The 23,162-nt window shown below is 41.4% G+C and overlaps 1 protein-coding gene across 2 annotated transcripts in view; it reads left to right on the top strand.

The window, feature by feature from the left end:
• The window catches only part of FGGY (FGGY carbohydrate kinase domain containing), a 384,196-nt gene that overhangs the window by 296,903 nt on the left and 64,131 nt on the right, over window positions 1–23,162 (top strand). For both annotated transcript variants that reach the window (XM_033917103.1, XM_033917104.1), the window contains 3 exons: window positions 4,256–4,330; window positions 11,669–11,789; window positions 21,226–21,320. In XM_033917103.1, coding sequence (XP_033772994.1) covers window positions 4,256–4,330; window positions 11,669–11,789; window positions 21,226–21,320 — 291 coding nt within the window. The remainder of the gene's footprint in view (window positions 1–4,255; window positions 4,331–11,668; window positions 11,790–21,225; window positions 21,321–23,162) is intronic.

Below are 23,162 nucleotides of genomic sequence, written 5' to 3'. Positions count from 1 at the left end.
CAAACTGCCTGACTCAATATATCAGGCTCCATCTCTGGCAGTATTCAAATCCAGACTCAAAGCCAACTTCTTTGAAGATTCTTTCAATTCCAAACGCCAACCCACCTTCTAAGCACCAATATCTGTCTTGTAATTCCCCCACCTGAGCGCTGTGTATTGATGCTCCTTCTTGTCCAGTCTGTCTGTCTTGACTAAATTGTAAGCTGTTTTAAGCAGGGACTGTCTCTTCTGTGTTTTGATGTACAGTGCAGTGTATGTCTACTAGCGGTATAGAAATGATTAGTAGTAGTAGTTATTCAAATGCTTTGAACTAGAACCTATGGGGGCCGATATTCAGAGCTAACCGGCTAAGTACTTAGCAATCAAAGATAGGCCTGCTACTTTGCTGGCCTATTTTGACCACTTAAGTTAGTCAGCTAATGCTGAATATTCACCCTTAAAAGGCTAAGCTGCGTGATATAGCCGGTTATGGTGGCTATCATGCTGAATATTAGCAGTTAACTTACTAAGCTATATTTAACTAGCCAGGAGCAATTCTTGGCTGGTTAAATAGTGTTGAATATCAGGAGGGATGAAGATCAATTCATGGGGCTGCAATTGCACCTCTCAGAGTGGTTAAACATAGCAACAGCATAGACACATGATGACAGATAAAGGCCAAACAGCCCATCCAGTCTGCCCATCCGCAGTAACCATTATCTCTTTCTCTCTCTGAGAGATCCCGCGTGCCTATCCCAGGCCCTTTTGAATTCAGACATGGTCTCTGTCTCCACCACCTCTTCTGGGAGACTGTTCCACTCATCTACCACCCTTTCTGTAAAAAAGTATTTCCTCAGATTATTTCAGAGCCTATCACCTCTTAACTTCATCCTATGCCCTCTCATTCCTTTCAAATGAAAGAGACTTGACTCATGCACATTTACATTACATAGGTACGTATTTAAACGTCTCTATAATATCTCCCCTCTCCCGCCTTTCCTCCAAAATATACAGTCCAAAATATGCATCCAGTCCTCAGAACACACCTAACTAGTCTGGTTTTCAGGATAGCCACAGTGAATATGCATGAGACAAATTTTCATGTTTCCTCCAATGTATGCAAATCTGTCTCATGCATTTTCATTGTATCCTGAAGACCTGACTAGTTAGATGTGTCCTAGGGACTGGGGCGAGGACCCCTGACATGGACACATTAAAGGAGAGGAAAATATGTATGTAGATTTGATTTTCCTCCACAGAGTTGGCCTGCAGAACCAGAAGATATAATATGCTTACAGAGCTAATATTCAAAAGGAAGCTACCTGTTACAGTTTCCTATCCGCCAAAAAGTTTTTGAAATACTCACGTGGATTAAAAACTGGTTGGCGGATAGGAAACAGAGAGTGGGGGTAAATGGACAATACTCAGACTGGTAAAGCGTCACGAGTGGAGTGCCGCAGGGTTAGGTGCTTGGACCCGTGCTCTTCAACATATTTATAAATGAACTGGAAATTGGTACAACGAACGAGGTGATTAAATTTGCAGACGATACGAAGTTATTCAGAGTAGTGAAGATACAGAAGGATTGTGAAGACCTGCAACGTGACATAAACACGCTCGAGAAATGGGCCGCGCCACAGCAAATTAGGTTTAACGTGGATAAGTGTAAGGTGATGCATGTCGGTAACAAAAATCTTATACACAAATACACGATGTCCGGTGCAGTACTCGGAGAGACTCCCCAGGACAGAGACTTGGGAGTACTGGTCGACAAATCAATGAAGCTGTTCACGCAATGCGCGGCAGCGGCAAAAAGGGTGAACAGAATGCTAGAAATGATTAAGAAGGGGATCACGAACAGATCGGAGAAGGTTATCATGGAATACTGTGTCCAGTACTGGTCACCGTACTTGAAGGACACGTACTTGAAGGACACCGTACTTGAAGGACACCATACTTGAAGGACACGGTATTACTCGAAAGGGTCCAGAGAAGAGTGACTAAAATGGTTAAGGGTCTGGAAGAGTTGTCGTACAGTGAGAGATTAGAGAAACTGGGCCTCTTCTCCCTTGTAAAGAGGAGACTGAGAGAGGACATGATCAAAACGTTCAAGATAATGAAGTGAATAGACTTAGTAGATAAAGACAGGTTGTTCACCCTCTCCAAGGTAGGGAGAATGAGAGGGCACTCTCTAAAGTTAAAAGGGGATAGATTCCGTACAAACATAAGGAAGTTCTTCTTCACCCAGAGATTGGTGGAAAACTGGAACGCTCTTCCGGAAGCTGTTATAGGGGAAAACACCCTCCAGGGATTCAAGACAAAGTTAGACAAGTTTCTGCTAAACCAGAACACAAGCAGGTAAGGCTAGACTCAGTTAGGGCACTGGTCTTAGACCTAAGGGCCGCCACGGGAGCGGACTGCTGGGCACGATGGACCACTGGTCTGACTCAGCAGCGGCAATTCTTATGTTCTTATATATTTGTGGATCTTTTGTTTTTACATGCTACTCAATAGCCTCCCTATATACTGTATAGACTCAAATATAAACCCATTTGAATATAAACCGAGATACTATTTTGCCCCCCTTTTTAGGGGAAAAATGGTAACTCAAATATCCACCATTCTTCCTCTTCCATCCCTGTGGTGTTGGGAATTCTATCACCCTCCCTCCCAGTAGTGACCCTCCTCCACCGCTGCCATAGCTACATTGCCATCATCCACCCCCCACACCCCCACCCCCACCCCACTAGCAGAGTCGTACCAGCATCAACACTGGGCCTTTGCCCACACACACACGCATACACAAACTGGCAGCATTCCTCCCTCCCTCTTCCACCTCCCCGAATAGGCACAACTCACCTCCTCAACTAATCCCCCCTCCTGAACCCAGCAGAAGGACCCTACCATACTTCCCTGGTGGTCTAGTAGTCCGTTGGATCAAGAGTAATTCCCACTCACTCCTTCCCATGCACTCTCCATGGTGAAAGTTGCTGCCACGACTTCCAGCAGTAGTCTTGTGGGGCTCCAGCAGCAGGGGGCAGTTTAGTCGAGGGGGTGAGCTGTGCCTGTTCAGAGGGTTAGAGGAAAGTAATGGGTGAATGCAGCCGGTTTGGGAGGGGGAACGCTGCCGGAAGGAGAACTTCTGGTTCAGACAGGGGTGTCAGAGGCAGAAGCAGAGGAGGGACACTACTGGGAGTGAGTGTAGTAGGAATGGTACATCAGGGGAGAGGAAGAACTTGAATATAAATCAAGACCCCCATTTTTGGGCAATTTTTTTTACCGAAAAAAATCTCCCCATCCATATTCTCGGGTTCAGCACTCACAACTTCAATTATTTGTGGTTTTCATCTCGCTGACACACCCCCACCTCCTTGACTTCTCCACTTACTTTTAAAGCCTGGTGGCCTATTGGTGAAGCGGGGCAAAAGCAATCTTCCTATGCTCCTGCCCTGTGCAGAGCTGTGAACAAAAATGGCTGCTGTGAGTTCCCGTGGTCTAGAGCCATTTTTCTTTACAGTTCTGCCTGGGGCAGGAGCAAAGGAAGATCATTCCTGCCCTGCTTCACTGCTAGACCACCAGGCTTTCAAAAGTAAGCAAGTGGGAGAGGTCTGGAAGGTGGGGGTTGGTCAGAGTTGGCCCTAAAGTTATTTGCAAATTTTTCTTATTTATAGGTCAGCTTTGCACCTAACCCCTGTAAATATGGAGGGAAGAGTCTATATACAGTAATTAAGGAAAGTCAAAGGACCCAGAAAGTGGTTAGCTTCAAATGGAAGAAGAGGCTTGGAGAAGACAAGGAAGTCCTCTGGACTATAGGACTGCATAGTGGAATGATGCTGGATTAAAGGATTGCATAGTGGAATAGGGAAGCTGCCCAAAAAATATTTAGGCACCAAAGCAAACAAATTACAGGTTCTTCCACTGGAACAAGGGTGCATGCCACATTCTTTCTCAGCCCAAGAGTCATAAATGTACAGCACATAGTGCTTTCATAACACACAAGGAACTCATGCTAAAATAGTAAAATTAAACTGTATTTTTTTCCTAACTAGTACAATCAGGCTGTGCAAATATGAGCAAAAATGGACTGGCAGGGGTTGTGTGTCAAATCTCTCCTGCAGTTTGAACCCCTAATGTAGCCTGAGGGTGAAACGTGGTCACGTCAGGTCTTTATTGCTAATAAATCATATGTCTTCTACATGGACTAATCTGCTTCTTTATATTATTATATTCTTAAGATAATGCTGACAATAGATTTTTTTTCTTTTTTTTTATGTAGGTTGTTGGATTGACATTGTCCCAGAGCCTTGACGATCTTGCTGTTTACTACTTGGCAACAATTCAGGGCATCGCTGTAAGTTAGTATAAAGTTATTGAAGTCACTTTTCAACTGTATAGGTGCCATGTAACTTTAAACACGTAGAAGGCCATTTTTGAAAAGGATGTCTTAAGTCTGATTTGGATGTTTCCCGCTAAACGTCCAAAGTCGGAAGCACAGAAACATCCATTTTTGAAAGTTGAACAGCTAGACATCAAAAAATATATTTTTTTAATCATCTACTTGGATGTCTAGGCCAATAGGATGTCCAACCCTTAGGACGCCTAACTTTATACCCCATTTTTGACCAAAGAAATGTCCAAATCCAGACCATTTGGACATGGGAGTGGCCAGCATTGTGATGGACTGGCCACACAGACATGCCAACAAAGCAGTGGGATACCTTAGAGATCTCTACTGTGAACTTCACATGAGTGCCAGAAGTACATATCATCATGTACCCCTTATAATTGCCCCCCAAATGCCCCCAAAACCTACTAGACCCATCTGTCTACAACCCCAATAGCTGTCATAGCTACAGGTGGCACATATAAATGTAGTGGTTAGAATGGGTCCTCCTCTCTATGACTCACTAGTTCATCCCAAGAAGGTGACTGGTTGGTGCTCGATCTCCTTTATTAGATATGACACAGAGTTGACGTGATTGTGTTTCAGTTCAAAAGGACCTGCCTCAGGAGTCTGATTATATTATCTAATAAAGGATATCGAGCACCAACCAGTCACCTTCTTGGTTTGTTTTCTTGCCTTCCACTATTCAGGAAGGAGGTATCTCCTGTTTTCTCTGAGCTCTCACTAGTTCATCCACCAGGTTATTTCAGATACATGTGTGATGGTCTACTAGGCTTTCCCATACCAAGTGCTGCTGTTCTGAAGACAGGTTTGTACGCTTTCATTCAGATTTTTGGGTGGTAAGAGGGGGTTAGTGGGGGAGTGTGAGGGCATCACAACTTAATGTATCCAGTGGTCATCTGGTCAGTTTGGGTCCCTTTGTGTGCTTCTAAAAAAAAGGTCTAGCTCTAAACATCTAAATTCCTTCCAGGACATCTTGGAAAAGGTTCAAGTATCGTCACAAGACATCCAAGTTAAACCTGCCCATAAATAACCTCCCTGCACGCCCCCTGAACTCTGGACACAGAGCAAGAGAAACATATCGCTAGACATCTAGGAAAAGGGTTTTGTTTTGCGGCACTTGGATGTCCCAGCGATTAGGACATCCAAGTGCCGACTTAGGCGGTTTTGGGGATGTTTTAATTTTTTGATTATAAGCCCCCTAGTTAAGCTTTTAAATTTATGTGGATTTCCAACAAGCTGAAATGCCTAAGGAGGATCACTGAAAAACCAAATGTAACTTTAAATGGAATATATTATCTTTTTAAAGTTATTCCAGTCTTTTATGCATTGAGGGCCTGATTCTATAAATGGTGTCCTAGGCACCATTTGAAGCAGTTGTCAGTCAGCCACCAGGCGCCATTTATAGAATCATGCCTAGCGGTGCCTAAGTCATTCTACGCTCAAACTCCACCCCAATCTTTCCCTAACCACGCCTATGTTCCATGTAGGCGCCAGAAAGCACCTGGGTGTGGATGCCTACCTTAAAGTGGTAGGTGCTTACTGGCAAATTAATTTTTTTTATTGTCTTTTAATTGGTTTTTAATGGTGTAAATTATCAGCATTGATTAAGCCAATTTAAAACATTAAGTTAGGAGCCTAGATCGGCAAAGCGTGCCGATCTAGGCATCTAACTGTAGGCATTTCTTATAGAATTAGGGCTTTAGAGTTAAGTACATAAGTGATCCATTTGGTGTAGGGGCTCTTAACCTTTTTAGGTTCATGTACCTCTTTAACTGATCAATGAGGTCCTTGCACCCCCTTCCTAAGCCTTGTAGCCACTAGTGGCTACTGCCAACTACATATGTTGCTGTTAGATATTTAGGCCCTGATTCTATAAAGGGCGTCTAAATCACGCCTAACGCAGAGCGTGACTTAAGCATCCAAACTAAGTGGTTAATAAGCCATTTCAAGAGCCTTAATGAGCGATAATTGGTACTTAGGCGTCCAAAGTACGTAGATGTCATTTTTTATGTTTGCTTTATTAAGCTCAAAATACATTTATTAAGGCACCACATAAACGAGGCACATCAAAACAGATACATTGCATGCAAAATCTTCTATTTTTGTGGACAAACAGCAATGCTATTTGCTAATTAGAAGAAAACATTAGAGGGCTAATCTAGGCAGCCGCAATTGACATTTAAAAAAACCACTGACCACTGCTGAATATTGGCCCAAGTATAGTTTTTAGCAAAATGCTATGTATTAGGATCTTGAAATGATCCTTCAATTAGGATTCAGTGGCACCTATGGGAATATATTACTATAAACTGTTATGATAATTATATATGTGTTCATTGATTAAATTTCTGCTGTGATACGTATTTCTTGAACCAGGACAGATACAAAACAAGTCTTCAAACTACAGCCTCTCAAGATGTCTGGAATTAGGTGTTTGGATATATGACGTGTATAGCAAGCACCTGAAGCGAATAAGGAAGGAGACTGTTTGGCATATAAAAACTCACAGTTAAAACAAGGCTGAGAAAATATGTGTTATAAATACTGCAGATTATTTACGAACAACTTCCCTTACACCAAAGTACTGTTTTAAAAAACCTCAAGCAGATCCTTGTTAAACTTTCTTTTCAATTAACAGCTCAACACAGGATTACAGATTTCTATTTCTGTCTAACGAGAGCTTCAGGCAGACAATCTTGCATGGCTAACAGTACACTGGAATCCAATTGTATACCTTTCTGTTAAAACACATGAGCATGATAGAAAATCTCATCTAACACTTGGCTTTATATACCGAGTTTTCATTCTAAGAAAGCTCAACTCGATTTACGATAGTTAACTTAAAAAATAAGAACCTTAAAGGAAAGATATCAAAAAGAATTAATTTCCAAAGTGTTTGGTGAATAAAGTAGTTTTCAAAAACTTACGAAAGAATAAGAGAGAACCAGAACTTCTTAAAAGGAGCGGAAGATCGTTTCAAAGTTGAGAGAACTTAAAAATCAAAGATTGGCCAAAAATCTTAACTCCTCTAGTCCCTTTTCTGGAAGGGAGAGATAATTTGCATTGTTGATTGCCCCTTGCAAAAGAGAAAACACACCTTTGATACAAACGGGAGACGTCTATAAATGGCACCTAAAGTTAGACGCTTAAATAGATAGGAGCCTAACTTAGGGGTCCTTTTACTAAGGCGTGCTAACCATTTTAGCGCACGCTAAAAGCTATTGCGTCCATAGACTATAATGGACGCATTAGAGTTTAGCACGCGCTAAAACGGCTAGCGCGCCTTAGTAAAAGGACCCGTTCACTAATAAATTGGCTTCAATAATGAGCTTTAACAAGCTCATAATTAAAAAAGATAAAATGTAATTGGGAGAAAGGCGCCTGTCTTCTTAGGCATAATTCTACCCAAAATAGGCGCCTATCGGCACCGCTAGGTGCAATTCTCTAAAGAACTTAGGCTCCTATAATGTGGGCCTTTCAAACCCTGGCCTGCATTACAGGCACTTAAGTTTTAAGTTAGGCGCCACTAAACGCGATTCTGTGATGGGCGCCAAGGTGTGATTGACATGGAATAGGCGCCTCTCCTTTTTTAGGCACCCATTACAGAATCTGGCCCAAAATGTTTTTAAAACTTGTAAAATGCCTACAAAATGTTTTATTCAAAAATCTTCGTCTTTTCTTTTCAAGGTTAACATGTTTTCCGAAAACAACGGGTTAAAAAACAAGCAAACAAAAAATATGATTTCAATTTTACACAGGAAATTAGATGCTACTTTCCTTTATAGGATGCTAGCATAACCTGGTTTATTTGTGCATAGGTGGTTGGGCAAGAATACCAGTCGAAGAACTGGTGTAAAGGCCCATGCTTAGATTCAAGAGATACAGTATGCACGTAAATTATAATATCCCACAAGTTACACGTGTGAGAGTCTTGTCCATGTGAGTGCTCACCTGTGAAATGCATGCTGTCAAAGATACACTCATAGGCCTGATTCTACATAAAGTGTTTGCCATTAGGGATCTAGATCGGCATGTCTAGCCCACCTAGGCGCCTATCTTATCCCCCTTTTACAAAACCATACCATGGATTTTAGCACTGGCCACGGCGATAACAGTTCCAATGATCATTGGAATTCTATGAACGTCAGAGCTGTTACTGCTGTGTCCGGCACTACGGTTTTGTAAAAGGGGGGGGGATTAATTTTTTAATTGGTTCATTCGGTGCTGTTAATTGAACAGTGCCATTAAAAACCAATTTAAAAATCATTTTTTTTTAAATTAAATTTCAAGTAGGCGCCTACATGAGGAGGTGCCATATAGGTGTCTAAACCAAGGCGCCTACCCACGCCTACCTGAAAAGTAGGCATGGTTAGGGTCCGGAGTTTGGGCATGGATTGCCTTAGGCACCGGTAAATTAGGCCAAGAAAACCCTGGCCTAATATACCAGCATCTACCATTATGACGCCTACTGGTGCCTAAGTCGAGTTAAGCGCCACTGGACACGATTCTACAAACAGTGCCTAGCGGTTGATTGACAACCTCACCTATAAGCGCCTAGCCGCTAGGCACTGTTTATAGAACAAGGGCCATAGTTACAGAATAGCACATAGCCAGATTTTTGGCATTTACTTGTGTATTTACCATGTAAATAGTTGTCTAGTCTAATCTAATCAGAAGTCTTATAGTCCACTATTTTTCAATTCAGATTCAGAGCAGATTGCAACAAGAAGAACCCTACATTAAGGGGAGCACGTATACTTAAAAATTATTGCACACAGGGATAAAATATCAAGAATAACTTATTGAAAAAAGCAGCTTAATGAAAAATACAAGATATACAAATGGGGGGCAAGTATATCTTTTGTTTTGGCATTATTCCTGATGGTAATGATGGATGGAGGAGGGAATTTTTATCTTTTGTATAGATACTGATTGATTATAAGTGCTTGGTTGATTATCATTATTTGTATATAAATTGTATTGCACTTTTTTGTTGGCATTAAAAACTAAGTAAAGTTAAAAAAAAAGATATACAAATTCAGGGTTCTTATTTCTAAAGGAAGACTGTTCCACATCTGAACTACCTGATAAGAAAACGATTGTACCAGTCGATTCTTCCTAATTGCTCTAAAAACAGTTGGAAACTGGAGTTTAAAGCTTCAGTTACTCCGTGCAGTAACAAAATTAGCTGGAATACATAAAAGAGATGGTAATTGTTTTAGAGCATTACACATATAAAGCCTTATGTACTAGACAGGATACCTTAAACTTAATCCAGTATTTAATCGGAAGCCAGTGCAATTTGTGCAAAAGAGGCAAAGCCCTTTCAAATTTTCTAACCGAAAAGATTACCGTATTTTCACGCATATAACGCGTGCGTTATACACGATTTTTACAAACCGTGCATAACCTTGCGCGTTATACGCGTGAGCGCGTTTTACAATGTTTTTTTTACATAGTTCCCCCCCCTCGACATCCGATTCACCCCGCAGGACCAATCGCACCCCCACAGCCTCCCCACCCCCACCCCCATCATGGAGAAGCTCCTACCGTTCTCCTGCTGCTTCTTCTGGCAGCGGTCCTGGCCCTTCTGTGAGCCCTGCTCTGAAATGTTTCCTCTTCCGGCGGTCCCGGCCCTTCTGTGAGCCCTGCATCTGCGCTGCTTCCTCTTCCGGCGGTCCCACCCTTTCTCTGATGTCAGAGAAAGGGCGGGACCGCCGGAAGAGGAAGCAGCGCAGACGCAGGGCTCACAGAAGGGCCGGGATCGCCGGAAGAGGAAGCAGCAGGAGAACGGTAGGAGCTTCTCCATGATGGGGAGGGAGGCTGTGGGGGTGCGAGCAGTCCTTCGGGTGGGGGTGTGATCGGTCCTGCGGGGGGGGGGGTGAATCGGATATCGGGGGGGATGGTGCGAGCAGTCCTGCGGGGTGAATCGGACGTCGGGGGGGGGGCATCAGGCTTTCAGGGTGGGGACAGGACTTCAAGGGGGAGAGGAGAGTCGGGGCGGCCAGAGGAGAGTCGGGGCGGGCGAAAGGAGAGTCGGGGTGGCCAGAGGAGAGTCGGGGCGGGCGAAAGGAGAGTCGGGCGGCGACGGGAGAGTCGGGGCGGCATGCGCGGTATACGGGTGTGCGTGGTATATAAAAATTTCTTTACATAAATTACAGTTTCCCGCGTGCTATACCCGTGTGCGCGTTTTACACGGGTGCGCTTTATCTACGTGAAAATATGGTAGTCTAGCAGCTGTATTTTGAAACAACTGTAATCTAGTAAGAACCTTTTCAGATGCTCCACAGTAAATAGAATTGCAGTAATCCAAATATGGCAATAATATCGACTGACAGAATACTCGAAAACTGGATTGTGACAAGATAGAGCTTAGAACTCTCAGTTGTCGAAGACGGAAAAAGAACTTTTTTGAGAGCATTCTATATCAGAATCCAGGATTACACCTAACACATTCTCAGAACTTTACCAGATATTACCTTCTTTATAGAATTACCCCTGTTACTGCATGATAGGAAAAGGTTACTCTAGGGTTGATGTGGTCTCTGTAGTAGTAATGATGAGGATAGTATAATAATGGATGCTGCTTGTAGACTTATTGAAAATGTTATGCACTGGTTCTACATAAGAAACAGCTTACTGTTGACTCCTGGTGCACCCTTCCAGTCCCATAATGCCATACCATCTTCCTGTCATCATTTATGATCGATATCCATGGTTTTGCCATAGACAGTCAATGGAAGTTAACCCGTATTCAATCAAGTCCTTTGTGTTAAAAGAAGAAACTTTGCAATATGAGTTAACCCAGTTTTAGAGCAGCAGCACTGGTAACCATCAGTTTAGTCCTCAATTCTCGATCCATTAATACAAAATTATCTATTCTTTTGCATCCAATCTCAGGAGTAATCTAAGGAAATATTTTTACACAGAAAGGGTGGTAGATGTGTGGAACAGTCTCCCAGTAGAGGTGGTGGAGACAGAGACTCAAGAAAGCCTGGGATAGTCAATGTGTAATCTCTTAGAGAGAGGAAGAGATAATGGTTACTGCAGATGGGCAGACTGGATGGGCCATTTAGCCTTTATCTGCCATAGTGTTTCTATAGCCAAACAGCTCTATGACATCACAATGCAAGTGTTAAGAGCCTTAGCCAATAGGGAGAGGAGGAGACAGTGGATAATGCAGTTGGGAGGACTGGATGAGCCATTTGGCCTTTATCTGCTATCATGTTTCTATGTTTAATATGCTTGACTGAGTCATCCTGCCTGTTTCTTGATATTTAGCTAGGAACAAGACACATTTTGGAAACAATGCAAGCTGCAGGGCATCGCATCACCACCTTGTTCCTTTGTGGTGGGCTGAGCAAGAACTCCTTGTTTGTGCAGATGCATGCCGATATCACAGGTAAGCCAGCCAGAGGATACGAGGAGAGGCATGTTAACCTTTATATTATATTATCTTCAATGTGGATATCTTTTAAAATAGGCGCTTTCTATTGGGCCCTTTTACTAAGCTGCGGTATATGCTAGCGCAAGCTTACCACAACTTAAAATGGCTTTAATGGAGTACACTCAGGCATCATGTTGTAAGTTCTAAATCGCTACATGCTAACCACATACAAAAAATATATATTTTTTTAGTTTTGTTTGAGGTTCTGTCTGGGGGTGGGTGCTAATCAGATAGCAATAGTTTTCATTATCTCATGAAATCTGGTTAGTGCAGGATTACCACCTCCGAAGCAGGTATTAATAAATGCTTATGCAATCATTCTTTTTAATGGTCATGCGCTAATGGCAACATTAGAGCATGGCCATTAATAGAAAAAAAATAGAATATTAGCTGTAATAAAAATGACCCTAGCACAAAGGATAAATCTGCGTAAGGACGCGCTAGGGCCATTTTGTAAAACATTAAGAGAAAAAATTTTTTAAAAGCAACTGTGGTAAAAATAGCCCTAGCGCACAGGATAAACCTACATAAGGGCGCTAGAGCCATTTTTTAACACATTAATAGAAAAAAATTTAAAAAGCAACTGTGGTAAAAATAGCCCTAGCGCACAGGATAAACCTACATAAGGGCGCTAGAGCCATTTTTTAACACATTAATAGAAAAAAAATTTAAAAAGCAACTGTGGTAAAAATAGCCCTAGCGCACAGGATAAACCTGCATAAGGGTGCTAGAGCCATTTTTTAACACATTAATAGAAAAAAATTTAAAAAGCAACTGTGGTAAAAATAGCCCTAGCGCACAGGATAAACCTGCATAAGGGCGCTAGAGCCATTTTTTAACACATTAATAGAAAAAAAAAATAGAAAATCAGCTGTAGTAAAAATGGCTCTAGTGGACAGGACAAACCTGCATAAGGGTGTGCTAGGGCCATTTTTTAACACAACTTTAGGCCCCCTTTTACTAAGGTGCGCTAACCGAGTAGTGCGCGCTAATTGGTTCAGCGTGTGCTAAACACTAACGCGTGCATGTTAGTCTAGGGATGCATTAGCATTTAGCGCATACTAATTCAATTAGCACGCGCTAATCGGTTAGCGCACCTTAGTAAAAGAGGGGGTTAGTAAAAGGACCCTTACGCTTCTTATTTTTGAAATGTTGCATTATCAAAACAGTATACAACCTAAGATAACTAACCCAAGTGGTTTAGATAACACAAATCACACAATATATAATATATCACTTATTCTGAAAAGTGCAATTAGTGTCTTTCAACCATTCCACTATAGGCCTCAGAATTGGAGCCTACGCACAGTTGCAAAGTCACAAACTGAGATAGTCGGCGTAGTGTTTTTGCTCCTTGCTCCAGTCATCGGCCAGGGAAATGGGTAATATTCATCTATTTACTTTTTAGCAATTTTATATCAGTTTTTTATATGTTTTTATCAAGGTTTTCTCTTCAAAAATTTATAGATATTTTTCATTACTTATTAAACAGCAATGTTTTTTCTCGAGAAATATCTATAAATTTTTGAAGAGAAAACCTTGATTAAAAACATATAAAAAACTGATATAAAATTGCTAAAAAGTAAATAGATGAATATTACCCATTTCCTTGGCCGATGACTGGAGCAAGGAGCAAAACCACTACGCCGACTATCTCAGTTTGTGACTTTGCAACTGTGCGTAGGCTCCAATTCTGAGGCCTATATGGAATGGTTGAAAGACACTAATTGCACTTTTCAGAATAAGTGGTATATTATATATCGTGTGATTTGTATTATCAAAACAGTAACAGACCTTCTATGCATATTACATTTTACTATTAGATTATGAACTTGAGCCCTGATTCTGTTACTGCCCTCTATACCCAGATTATCTAGTAAAAGTAAAATTCCTATTTTGGATTTTGCAGTATTTTTGTCTATTAAAGTATATCACTGTCTTGCCTCAAGTCCTACAGAGGCTCAGAAAAGGAATATGAAAACCTATGTTGAATCAATGTTTTATGAATGACGGTGGGAACAAATGACCTATGAAAAATACAGAAGGCCTGTCAAAGTGCCTTCCTGTTTATAAAACTAGTTGTTATCTGATCCAAGCCTTCCCTTATCTACTTCAAAAGAATCAGAAAAGTCACAATGACCTCTAAAGCGGTTTCTTGATGCTGGAAATAAAACATTTTTTAGTGGGTATTGAGATTAAAGTTTAAACCAGAATTGTTTGACTATAACTAATGGGTGAAAAGAAACGGGGACAAAGAGGCCTTTTTCTGCTGTTCCGGAATTCCCCCACTTGTAACAACAGGGGCCGACAAGCGATGTCAAAGTTCATCTGGCTGCAGCATTCCTGGTTCTGTTTAACTCATTAGAGGCCATGAGATAAAATAACTCACATTCCAGAAATGGTTCCATCTCACTAGAAAGAAGCAAATATACTGCTGCTAAAGTCAATTTCACTTGGATGCCATTTACAATGTCTCTGAATCTTTAGCCTTCCTCCCTACAAGTTCTGTTTGTTCTTTAAGCAGATTCTTGACCTGCAGGGTTGCTTTTTGAAGTACTCCCAAAAATGCTTCTTATATTTAACACTCTATAAATACAGTGCAAGCAGTTTAACAGCAATCCGGCCTGCTCACTAAGTAGCATTAAGGAATCAAGACCGCTAGAATGATTCATCCTTGTATAAATACATTTGACTTCTTAGCTAAAAGTACAAAGTAACATATAACAAATAAATGAGCTTTTTAAAATATTATTGATCTGGCCATTTGTGAGACCTGCAGGGGGATGCATTTGGGCTGCAAAAACCCAAGGGAATGGTACAATTCAGGGGATAAAAAATTTGTGTGCACGAAAGAGGAGCGAGACTTGGGTGTGATAGTATGTGATGATCTTAAGGTGGCCAAACAGGTTGAAAAGGCGATGGTAAAAGCTTGAAGGATGCTTGGGTACATAAGGAGTGGAATTGCCAGTAGGAAAAAGGAGGTATTGATGCTTCTGTAAAAGACTCTAATGCGATCTCATATAGAATATTGTGTACAGTTCTGGAAACCACACCTTCAAAAAGATACAAGAAGGATGGAGTCGATCCAGTGTGCAGCTACTAAAATGGTCATTGGACTTAGTCATCAAGGGGGGGGAATTCTATAAATGGTGCTCAAATTTGGATGCTGAACAAAAACTGCACTCAGTGTCATTCTCTAAACCAGTGTCTCGCTAATTTTCTGATCGGTGGCACACTAAATTTAGAACCCCAGCCGTAAGGCACCTGGAAGTGCGTGGACGTCGACGTGATGATAATAATAACAGTTTATATACCACAATACCGTGAAGTTCTATGCGGTTTACAAAAGATTACAAGAGGTACAAAATGAGTGACCTGAAGAGAGTGAGAAATAGGTCAGGAAAACAGTTGTTGAGAGTGGAGTGCGGGTCAGTTGTCTAGGTACTTCAGGAATAGGTATGTTTTTAGGCGCTTCCTGAATTCCTCGTAATTGGAGGGCGAGAGCAATTGTTTTAGGTCTTTGCCCCATAATGCTGCTTGATGTGAGAGAAGGTGTTCGTAGTGTTTTTTTAATTTGCAACCTCTGACTGGGGGGGAAACGAAGTTCAGGTGTGAGATTCTCTTGTGTTTGTTGGTGGAGAAGATGAAAAGATCTGTTATGTATTTAGGGGCTAGACCATATAGTACTTTGAAGCAGATGCAGGCGAACTTAAACTTTACGCATGCTTCTGACGGTAGCCAGTGCAACTGCTGGTAATAAGGAGTTACGTGATCAAACTTCTTTAACCCAAAGATAAGTCTGACCGCTGCATTTTGCACAAGCTGCAGACGTCGCATGTTTTTTTGGGAATTTGTTAAATAGGCGATGTTGCAGTAGTCGAGTTGACTTAGTACGAGGGATTGTACCAGGATTCTGAATGCTGAGGTATCAAAATATGATTTAACGGATCTCAGTTTCCAGAGAGTGAAAAAATCTCTTCTGATAAAGGAATCCACCTGGTCTTTCATGGTTAGGCACTGATCTAGAGTTACACCCAGTATTTTCATGATGGACTGAATAGGGTAACTAAGGTCGTTGATGCTTAGTGGGGTTTTGGTGTCAAACGGGTGAAGGGAAGCAATGAAGAATTTCATTTTTTCTGAATTTAGTTTGAGCTGAATTTAGTTTGTCATCCATTGTTCCATCACATTTATTGCTTCTGTTGTCTTGGGAATGGTTTCTGAAACAGAGTTAGCAAATGGGATGATGAGCGTAAAGTCATCTGCGTAACTGAATAGTTTTATCCCTAGCTGGGTCAATTGCATGCCCAGTGAGGACATGTAGACATTGAAAAGCAATGAGGATAGCGGTGACCCTTGTGGCACATGCATGACATCATCACGTTGACGTCCATGCATGCGCAGAAGGTCCATCTATCTGCGACTCGCTTTGGTGGAAGGATCCGGGAGGTGCGGGGAGATGAGGAGAGACGGCGGCCAAGAGGAGAGTCATCTGTGCTGGCTGACTTCCTACAGGACCTGCCTCTCGCCATGAGAGTCACGTCCTATAGGCAGTCAGCCAGTGTGGATGATTCTCATCCTCGTCAGTGTGTCGCGGCACACCTGAAATCTCAGGAGGCACACAGTTTGCGATACACTGCTCTAAACAGTGCTCTCAGCTGGGCAACATTTTTAGGCATGAGCATTTGCACCATCTGAAAATTGGTGTAAATCCCGGCGCTTAAATTAGGCATGTGTCCCCAAATTCTAAGCATATGATGTCATCACATCGCATCTGTGCATGCTCTGAGGCCCTCCAGATGTGGCCTGGACTTGGTAAAGGAGAAGAGATGTGGTTTGTGTGGGGGCAGGATTAGGGCAGAGTAGGCTGGGGCTGGGGCGGAATAGAACCTCTTTTTTTGTCAACAAATCTGATAACTGTACCTAAATATCTGGATAGATAATTTTCGGGAAAAAAAAGATAGATGTCTTACAGTTTTGAAAATGGACATTTCCTCTACTGGATTTTTGGATGTCTCTCAAAGCATCCAAACTCAGACTTAGACGTCCTATCAAAAATGCCCTTCCACATCACCTATTCCTAAATCCAGGCCTGATGGAAATGGAGATGAAATGTCAGTTCTGTAAACTTGACTTGATTAGCTAACAACAACTGTAAGTTATTGACAGGAAGTGCCTCTACTTCACCTCTGGATATGTAACTAAAGATGAAAAAAAAGGAAACTTATATTAAAAGGGCTTATTTGATTTAGAATAGCTAAACTAAACTATTCAGTCTTAACAGCATCTCACTTTACATTATTTCTCCCCAAGGAAAAAAAGATATCGGGGTTGAGACAACATGAGTTAGATAAGAGATCCAAGGTAGAGAATGACACGGTGACAAAATTCATCACCGTTCCTGTCCCCGCGGGAAATAATCCCATGTCATTTTCTAGTGTCTATTTCAACCTCAGTCCTTCTACACCAGCATTCTTCAAAGCAAAGCTTGCGGGTCAGTGGTTGTGGCCATTCATACTCTGATTCTTATGTGAGCCAAGGATAATGAAGCCACTGTGACATCACTGATGTGATTGGCTCTTAGGCACTGGTGGAATGAGGCATTATGACATCACAATATCTGCTCTGGATACCAGAGACTGTCATTCTGTAGTGTCTGTTTCAACCTCAGTCCTTCTACACCAGCATTCTTCAAAGCAAAGCTTGCGGGTCAGTGGTTGTGGCCATTCATACTCTGATTCTTCCCTCTCTCCTTAAAGAATGAAATGAAGATGGTTTCCCGCGTTTATCCGCGGGGACGGGAACGGTGATGAATTTTGTCACCGTGTCATTCTCTAATCCAAGGAAATCTGTTTCCGAGCAAAGACTATTGTTGACTCATTGGCCATTATGAATAAAAGTCATGGCTGACTCTTTGATGCTTGTTGCTTCACTATGATCTTCAACAGATAAAAGTGGATAGGATCGCTATATAGAGTTCTTAATTCTTTGCTGATTGAGTTTCTTGACTCATGTGTAGGCATAGACTAGAGATTGCATTTTAAAAACATTCATGGTTAGGTAAGATTCTTTGAAAGGGTTATGGAGATGAAAATGATGTATAATTACAAATACTGGGTTGAACTCCCCTGAGCCAGAAATGTCAGGCCTTGCATTTGTTGCTTAATTTACTAAGCTGAGGATCACAGCTAGTTTCAGGTCATTGTTAATCAGCTACCCAAAGTCCCGCTGGTATAAAAGTTTCCTGGTGCAAGGAGAGGGCAAATAGCTTTAAACTGCAGAAAATTAGGGGCTTTTCTGTTATATATTTTAAATGCTGATGTTATCTGGTACTTGCCAGTCAGAAGAGAGCTGTTAAAATAGTGCTGAGCAGTTTGAGGGTTTGGTTTTCCCTGTTGACCAAAAGCAGGAGGAGGAGTTTCTTTCCAATAATGGCTACTCACAAATTGGAAGAGTGAAAGTGGAGTAGGATAGTACCATTAGAAAGAAGCACTTATCTCACAAAAGATCGTGAATTGCAGGCTTATATGTATTAATATAGGGCCTCTTCTATTAAACTGCGCTAGCAGTTTCTAGGGCGGGCAGCCGCGCTGAATGGCCCACACTGCTCCCGATGCTCATAGAGTTCCTATGAGCGTCGGGAGCAACGCAGGCCATTCAGCGCGGCTCTGCGCTAAAAACTGCTAGCGCAGTTTAATAGAAGAAGCCCATAGTGTACTCTCAGTAAGAGAAAAGGAAGGATAAAGTTATTTGGAAACATTAAAAAGAGCCAAAATAACATTTTACAGTGAAAACTCAGAAGCTTCTTTTTTTTCTAACACTTTCTCCCTCTTCTCTAATATTTTTTCTTTTCTGTTTTCCTTCCTTCTGTTCCTTTCGTTGCTCAGAAAAACTAGCATCCTCCTTCTGCAGGCGTTTGTGGGATACATGTAGACATCTTTTGGGTCCTCTCTAGACCGTAAATAAAGTCCTGTTAAAAATGTCAGCTCAATTTTGCAGAGTACATGTCTATTCTGGAAAATGGAAGGAAGCAAATGGGGCGATTCTACATTGCACCAACTCTATAGACAGCGTCTTGGAAAGGCGTGGCTCACTGGTTGAGCTGCTATCTCTGCACCGAGATTGTGAGATCAAATCCCAGTGCTGTTCGTTGCGGCCCTGGGCAAGTCACTTAATCGTCCAGTGCCCACAGCTTTGAATGTTTGTTTTGAATGCCAAAGCCAGAAAAGGGTAGTATAGAATACTATTTATTGATTGATTTAATTTGATTTCTATCCCGTTGTCCTCAAGGAGCTCAGAATGGGTTATAGATTTAACACACAATTTCTGTACAAGTTTTTATCCTAACTTGATACATACTAGGGTCTAATATTAATATGCATAATATACAGTTTACTGGTTACAATTTGCTATAGTTGTCCTTAAGATGCAAGGTTTTCAGTACCAGTTATCCTAATTTAACAAACAGAAAGTTACAGTGCATGATGCAAGTTATCTTTATGCGAAACATACTGGTTCTGGTACCAATATACATTTCTTTGTAGTCTATCGGTCAAAGGTAAGGGTTTAGGTGAAGAGGTATGTTTTTATTGCTCTTCTAAAGTTGAGGAGTCCAAGGGATCTGATTTGTGGGGGTAGTTGATTCCAGTGGCTTGGAGGAGTAGGAACGTCACTTTGCAGTTTGCAGTTGCAGGGCACCACCCGGGGGCATTTTGAGGCGTGTTTCATCCTGGGAGCGGAGGGACCGGTGTGGCACATACGGAGGAAGCTTAGTTGTCACATAGGCCGGTGCCATGTCGTGCAAGGGTATGTCAGCATTGGCACACCCATGAGTAGACATGCTATCTTATGCCAAGTCAATGGCAGATGTAGGCTGGCATGCCTAAGTACACCAAGTGACACAACATACAAGTTTATAATATTTTATAAACTATAGGCTAGATTTTATAAACAGCGCCTATCTCAGTAGGCACCTAGCAAAGCAGAACGTAAGGCATGTCAATCAAACGTAGGGACCATTTATAGAATTATGCCTGATGGTGCCTAAATCGACAGGTGTTAGGCAGCTGTATATTAAGCTAGGGTTTTCTTGGCCTAATATACAACTACCAGCACCTAAGTCAATCCATGCCCAAACTCCATCCCTAACCATGCCTACTTTCCATGAGGTGGTAGGTGCCTACCGAGTTAGGCGTTTACCGGATAATTAATTTTTTAATTTTTTTTTTTTTTTAATGGTGCTTTCAATTAACAGCACCAATTAATCAATTTTAAAAAATAAAGTTAGACACCTAACTCGGTAGGTGCCTATTGTAGAATCAGGGCCTACATGTGTAATTGGGAGACACGCCCATGGCCTGCCCATGATCTGCCCACATGTTTCCTCCTTCCATTTAAGCACTGTGAACATAAGAGCTGCCCTATTGGGACAAATCGAAGGGCCATCAAGCCCAGTATCCTAGTTCCAAAGGTGACCAACACAGGTCAGAAGTACCTGGCAAGATCTCAAAGAGTAAAACAGATTTTATGCTGCTTATCCTAGGAATAAGCAGTGGATTTTCCCAAGCCATCTTAATAATGGCTTATGGAATTTTTCTTTTAGGAAATTAGCCAAATCTTTTTTAAACCCTGCTGAGCTAACTGCTTTCACCACATTCTCTGGCAATGAATACTAGAGGTTAATTATACGTTGAGTGAAGAAATCTTTTCTCCAATATGTTTTAAATCTACTATTTAGTAGTTTCGTTGAATGCCCCCCTAGTCCTAGAATTTTTGGAAAGCGTAAACAGCAATTCACTTGGACATCAACTTCAGCATTTGGAACCTAGGACAATACCAGACTTTACAGTCTATGAGCCAGAAATATCAAAGAAGAGACAAGTTAATCTAATCATGTATTTTTTAATGAGTATAACTTATGGGCAGACTGGATGGACCGTTCAGGTCTTTATCTGCCGTCATTTACTATGTTACCTGTTCTACTCTACTTGGTATTTTATAGATCTCTATCATATATCCCCTGTGGAACTTAGGTGCTACCTTATAGAACAGTACCAAGTGCACCCAGGCACCTGTTAAACAGTAGCGCCTTAGAGCAATTCTATATGCTGGTACCTAGAGGTACGTGCCACTTAGGTCTCATGTTTTATTGGCATTAGTCTCAGTCCTAACATATAATAGCATCTTCAAACAGCAGCTTACTATTTGACCAAATTTGTAGTCACCGTATTGAAAGTGGCAGTAGAAATTCCTCAGCATGGCCTTGCACACAATATGGAATATATTTCAGCTCGGATGACTATCCGGCTGCATTTTGTGCCATCTAACTGCAAAGTTTCTTCTTATGTACAGCATGTTATCACTTCACTGATTGACTTGATGTTTTATCTAGGCATGCCTGTCGTTCACTCAAGGGAAGTGGAGTCTGTGTTAGTGGGTGCTGCTGTTCTCGGAGCCTGTGCCTCAGGGGATTTCACCTCCTTAAAGGTATGTCTGACCAGAGAATGGAAAACTCTGAACCTTGCTGCCTTCAGCTGACAGGTTTCGCCTGGCAGTTACCTGTGCGCTTCCTGGCAAAATGGAGAGGTTATGCTGTCTTCGATCTGTGCAAAAATACCCCAAACTATAAAACATAATTGCAGTTTTATTAGATTTCAGAATTACATTATGCAACGCTGTCTTTCATTAATTTAGAGCTCCATTTTACAGAGAGCATGCAGATCGGAACCAAGACATGCTCAGTTCCAGTGGTATTTCAGAAAAGGCTTTGTGTCATGTATTTGCAGGCATGTGCAGCGGGAACAGCCATCTTACAAATGTACACACTAGAGAATGACACGGTGACAAATTTCATCACCGTTCCCGTCCCCGCGGATAACCGCGGAAAACCATCTTCATGTCATTTTTTAAGGAGAGAGGGAAAAATCAGAGTATAATTGGGCACAATCACTGACCCGCAAGCTTTGCTTTGAAGAATGCTGGTGTAGAAGGACTGAGGTTGAAATAGACACTAGAAAATGACATGGGATTATTTCCCGCGGTTATCCGCGGGAACGGGGACGGTGATGAATTTTGTCACCGTGTCATTCTCTAGTACACACTGAAAAAATGAAGAGAAAGAGCCTGGCAACCTCCACATATAGAGGGGAGTTCTATAAATGGCATTCAGAGTTAGACACTGGGAGAATCCGCGCTTAACTAGTATTTTTGCAAAGGGTACTTTTGTGCAGGATGCCCTTCATAGAATACTAACTTAGCATGGATTTTTAACTTTTAGCATGATACTTACACCTATTGAAACCTGGTATAAATGCCGATGCACAGCTAATTGATCTATAACTAAAGCACGCCCTCTGTGCTATGAACGTGACTGTCAACTTCTCCATTTTATAAAGGGAAACATTTCCAAATTAGGTTTTACATCAGTTCAAAGCATGCACTGTACAGGGTTTTCACTTCAGATTAAGGGATTAAGGGAGTCATTCTCTCTAATCCCATGTAGTTTATCACCACCTCCAAAATGAAAGCAAGTTAAAATTTCAGCCTCATTACTTCATGGGTCATTTACATGTGTAGATTTGTAAAATAGGGCAGCTACTCCCTGGATGGTATACAGGTCGCCAAAATTTGGGTGTAGACCCCCAGATCCTCATTCAAAATAATTAATGAGCTTTTTAATCATCAGTAATTGCTGATGATTTGAATTCATTTATGTTTATGTGCATATCTGCCCTGAATGCCAATTATCACCAATTATTGATGGTTAAAAGCTCATTAATTAATTATTTTGCATGAGGATCTGGAGTTTTCATCCAAATTTCAGTGACCTGTATAGAATACAGGGAGTAGCTGCCCTCTTTTACAAATCTACACATGTAAATGACCCATGAAGTAATGAGGCTGAAATTTTAACTTGCTTTCATTTCGGAGGTGGAGATAAACCACATGGGATTAGAGAGAATGACTCCCTCAATCTGAAGTGAAAACCCGGTACAGTGCATGCTTTTAACTGATGTAAAACCTAATTTGGAAATGTTTCCCTTTATAAAATGGAGAATAAGCCATTTTGGAATACTCGTAGTCGAGTTTAAAATATGTAGCTTCTCCTTCTCAACTGTATTATAACACACGTCAGCCCCATGATCAGAGGGGGTGGAAAGAGAGGTTTAAGGGAATTATTTAGGTTATACTGTATAGCAAATCACGTTTTCATAGCAATCACAACTTTTAATTAGTCATCTTTTAATTAATCATATTGATGCACTAAATTTAATTTTATTTATTTATTCCATTTGTGCGTTGCACATACCTATACAAGCTCTTGGCGAC

The sequence above is a fragment of the Geotrypetes seraphini genome, chromosome 12 (assembly GCF_902459505.1).
Source record: "Geotrypetes seraphini chromosome 12, aGeoSer1.1, whole genome shotgun sequence".
Classification (NCBI taxonomy): domain Eukaryota; kingdom Metazoa; phylum Chordata; class Amphibia; order Gymnophiona; family Dermophiidae; genus Geotrypetes; species Geotrypetes seraphini.
Note: the sequence above shows the minus strand (reverse complement) of the source record. Positions and strands in the feature narration are given on the sequence as shown.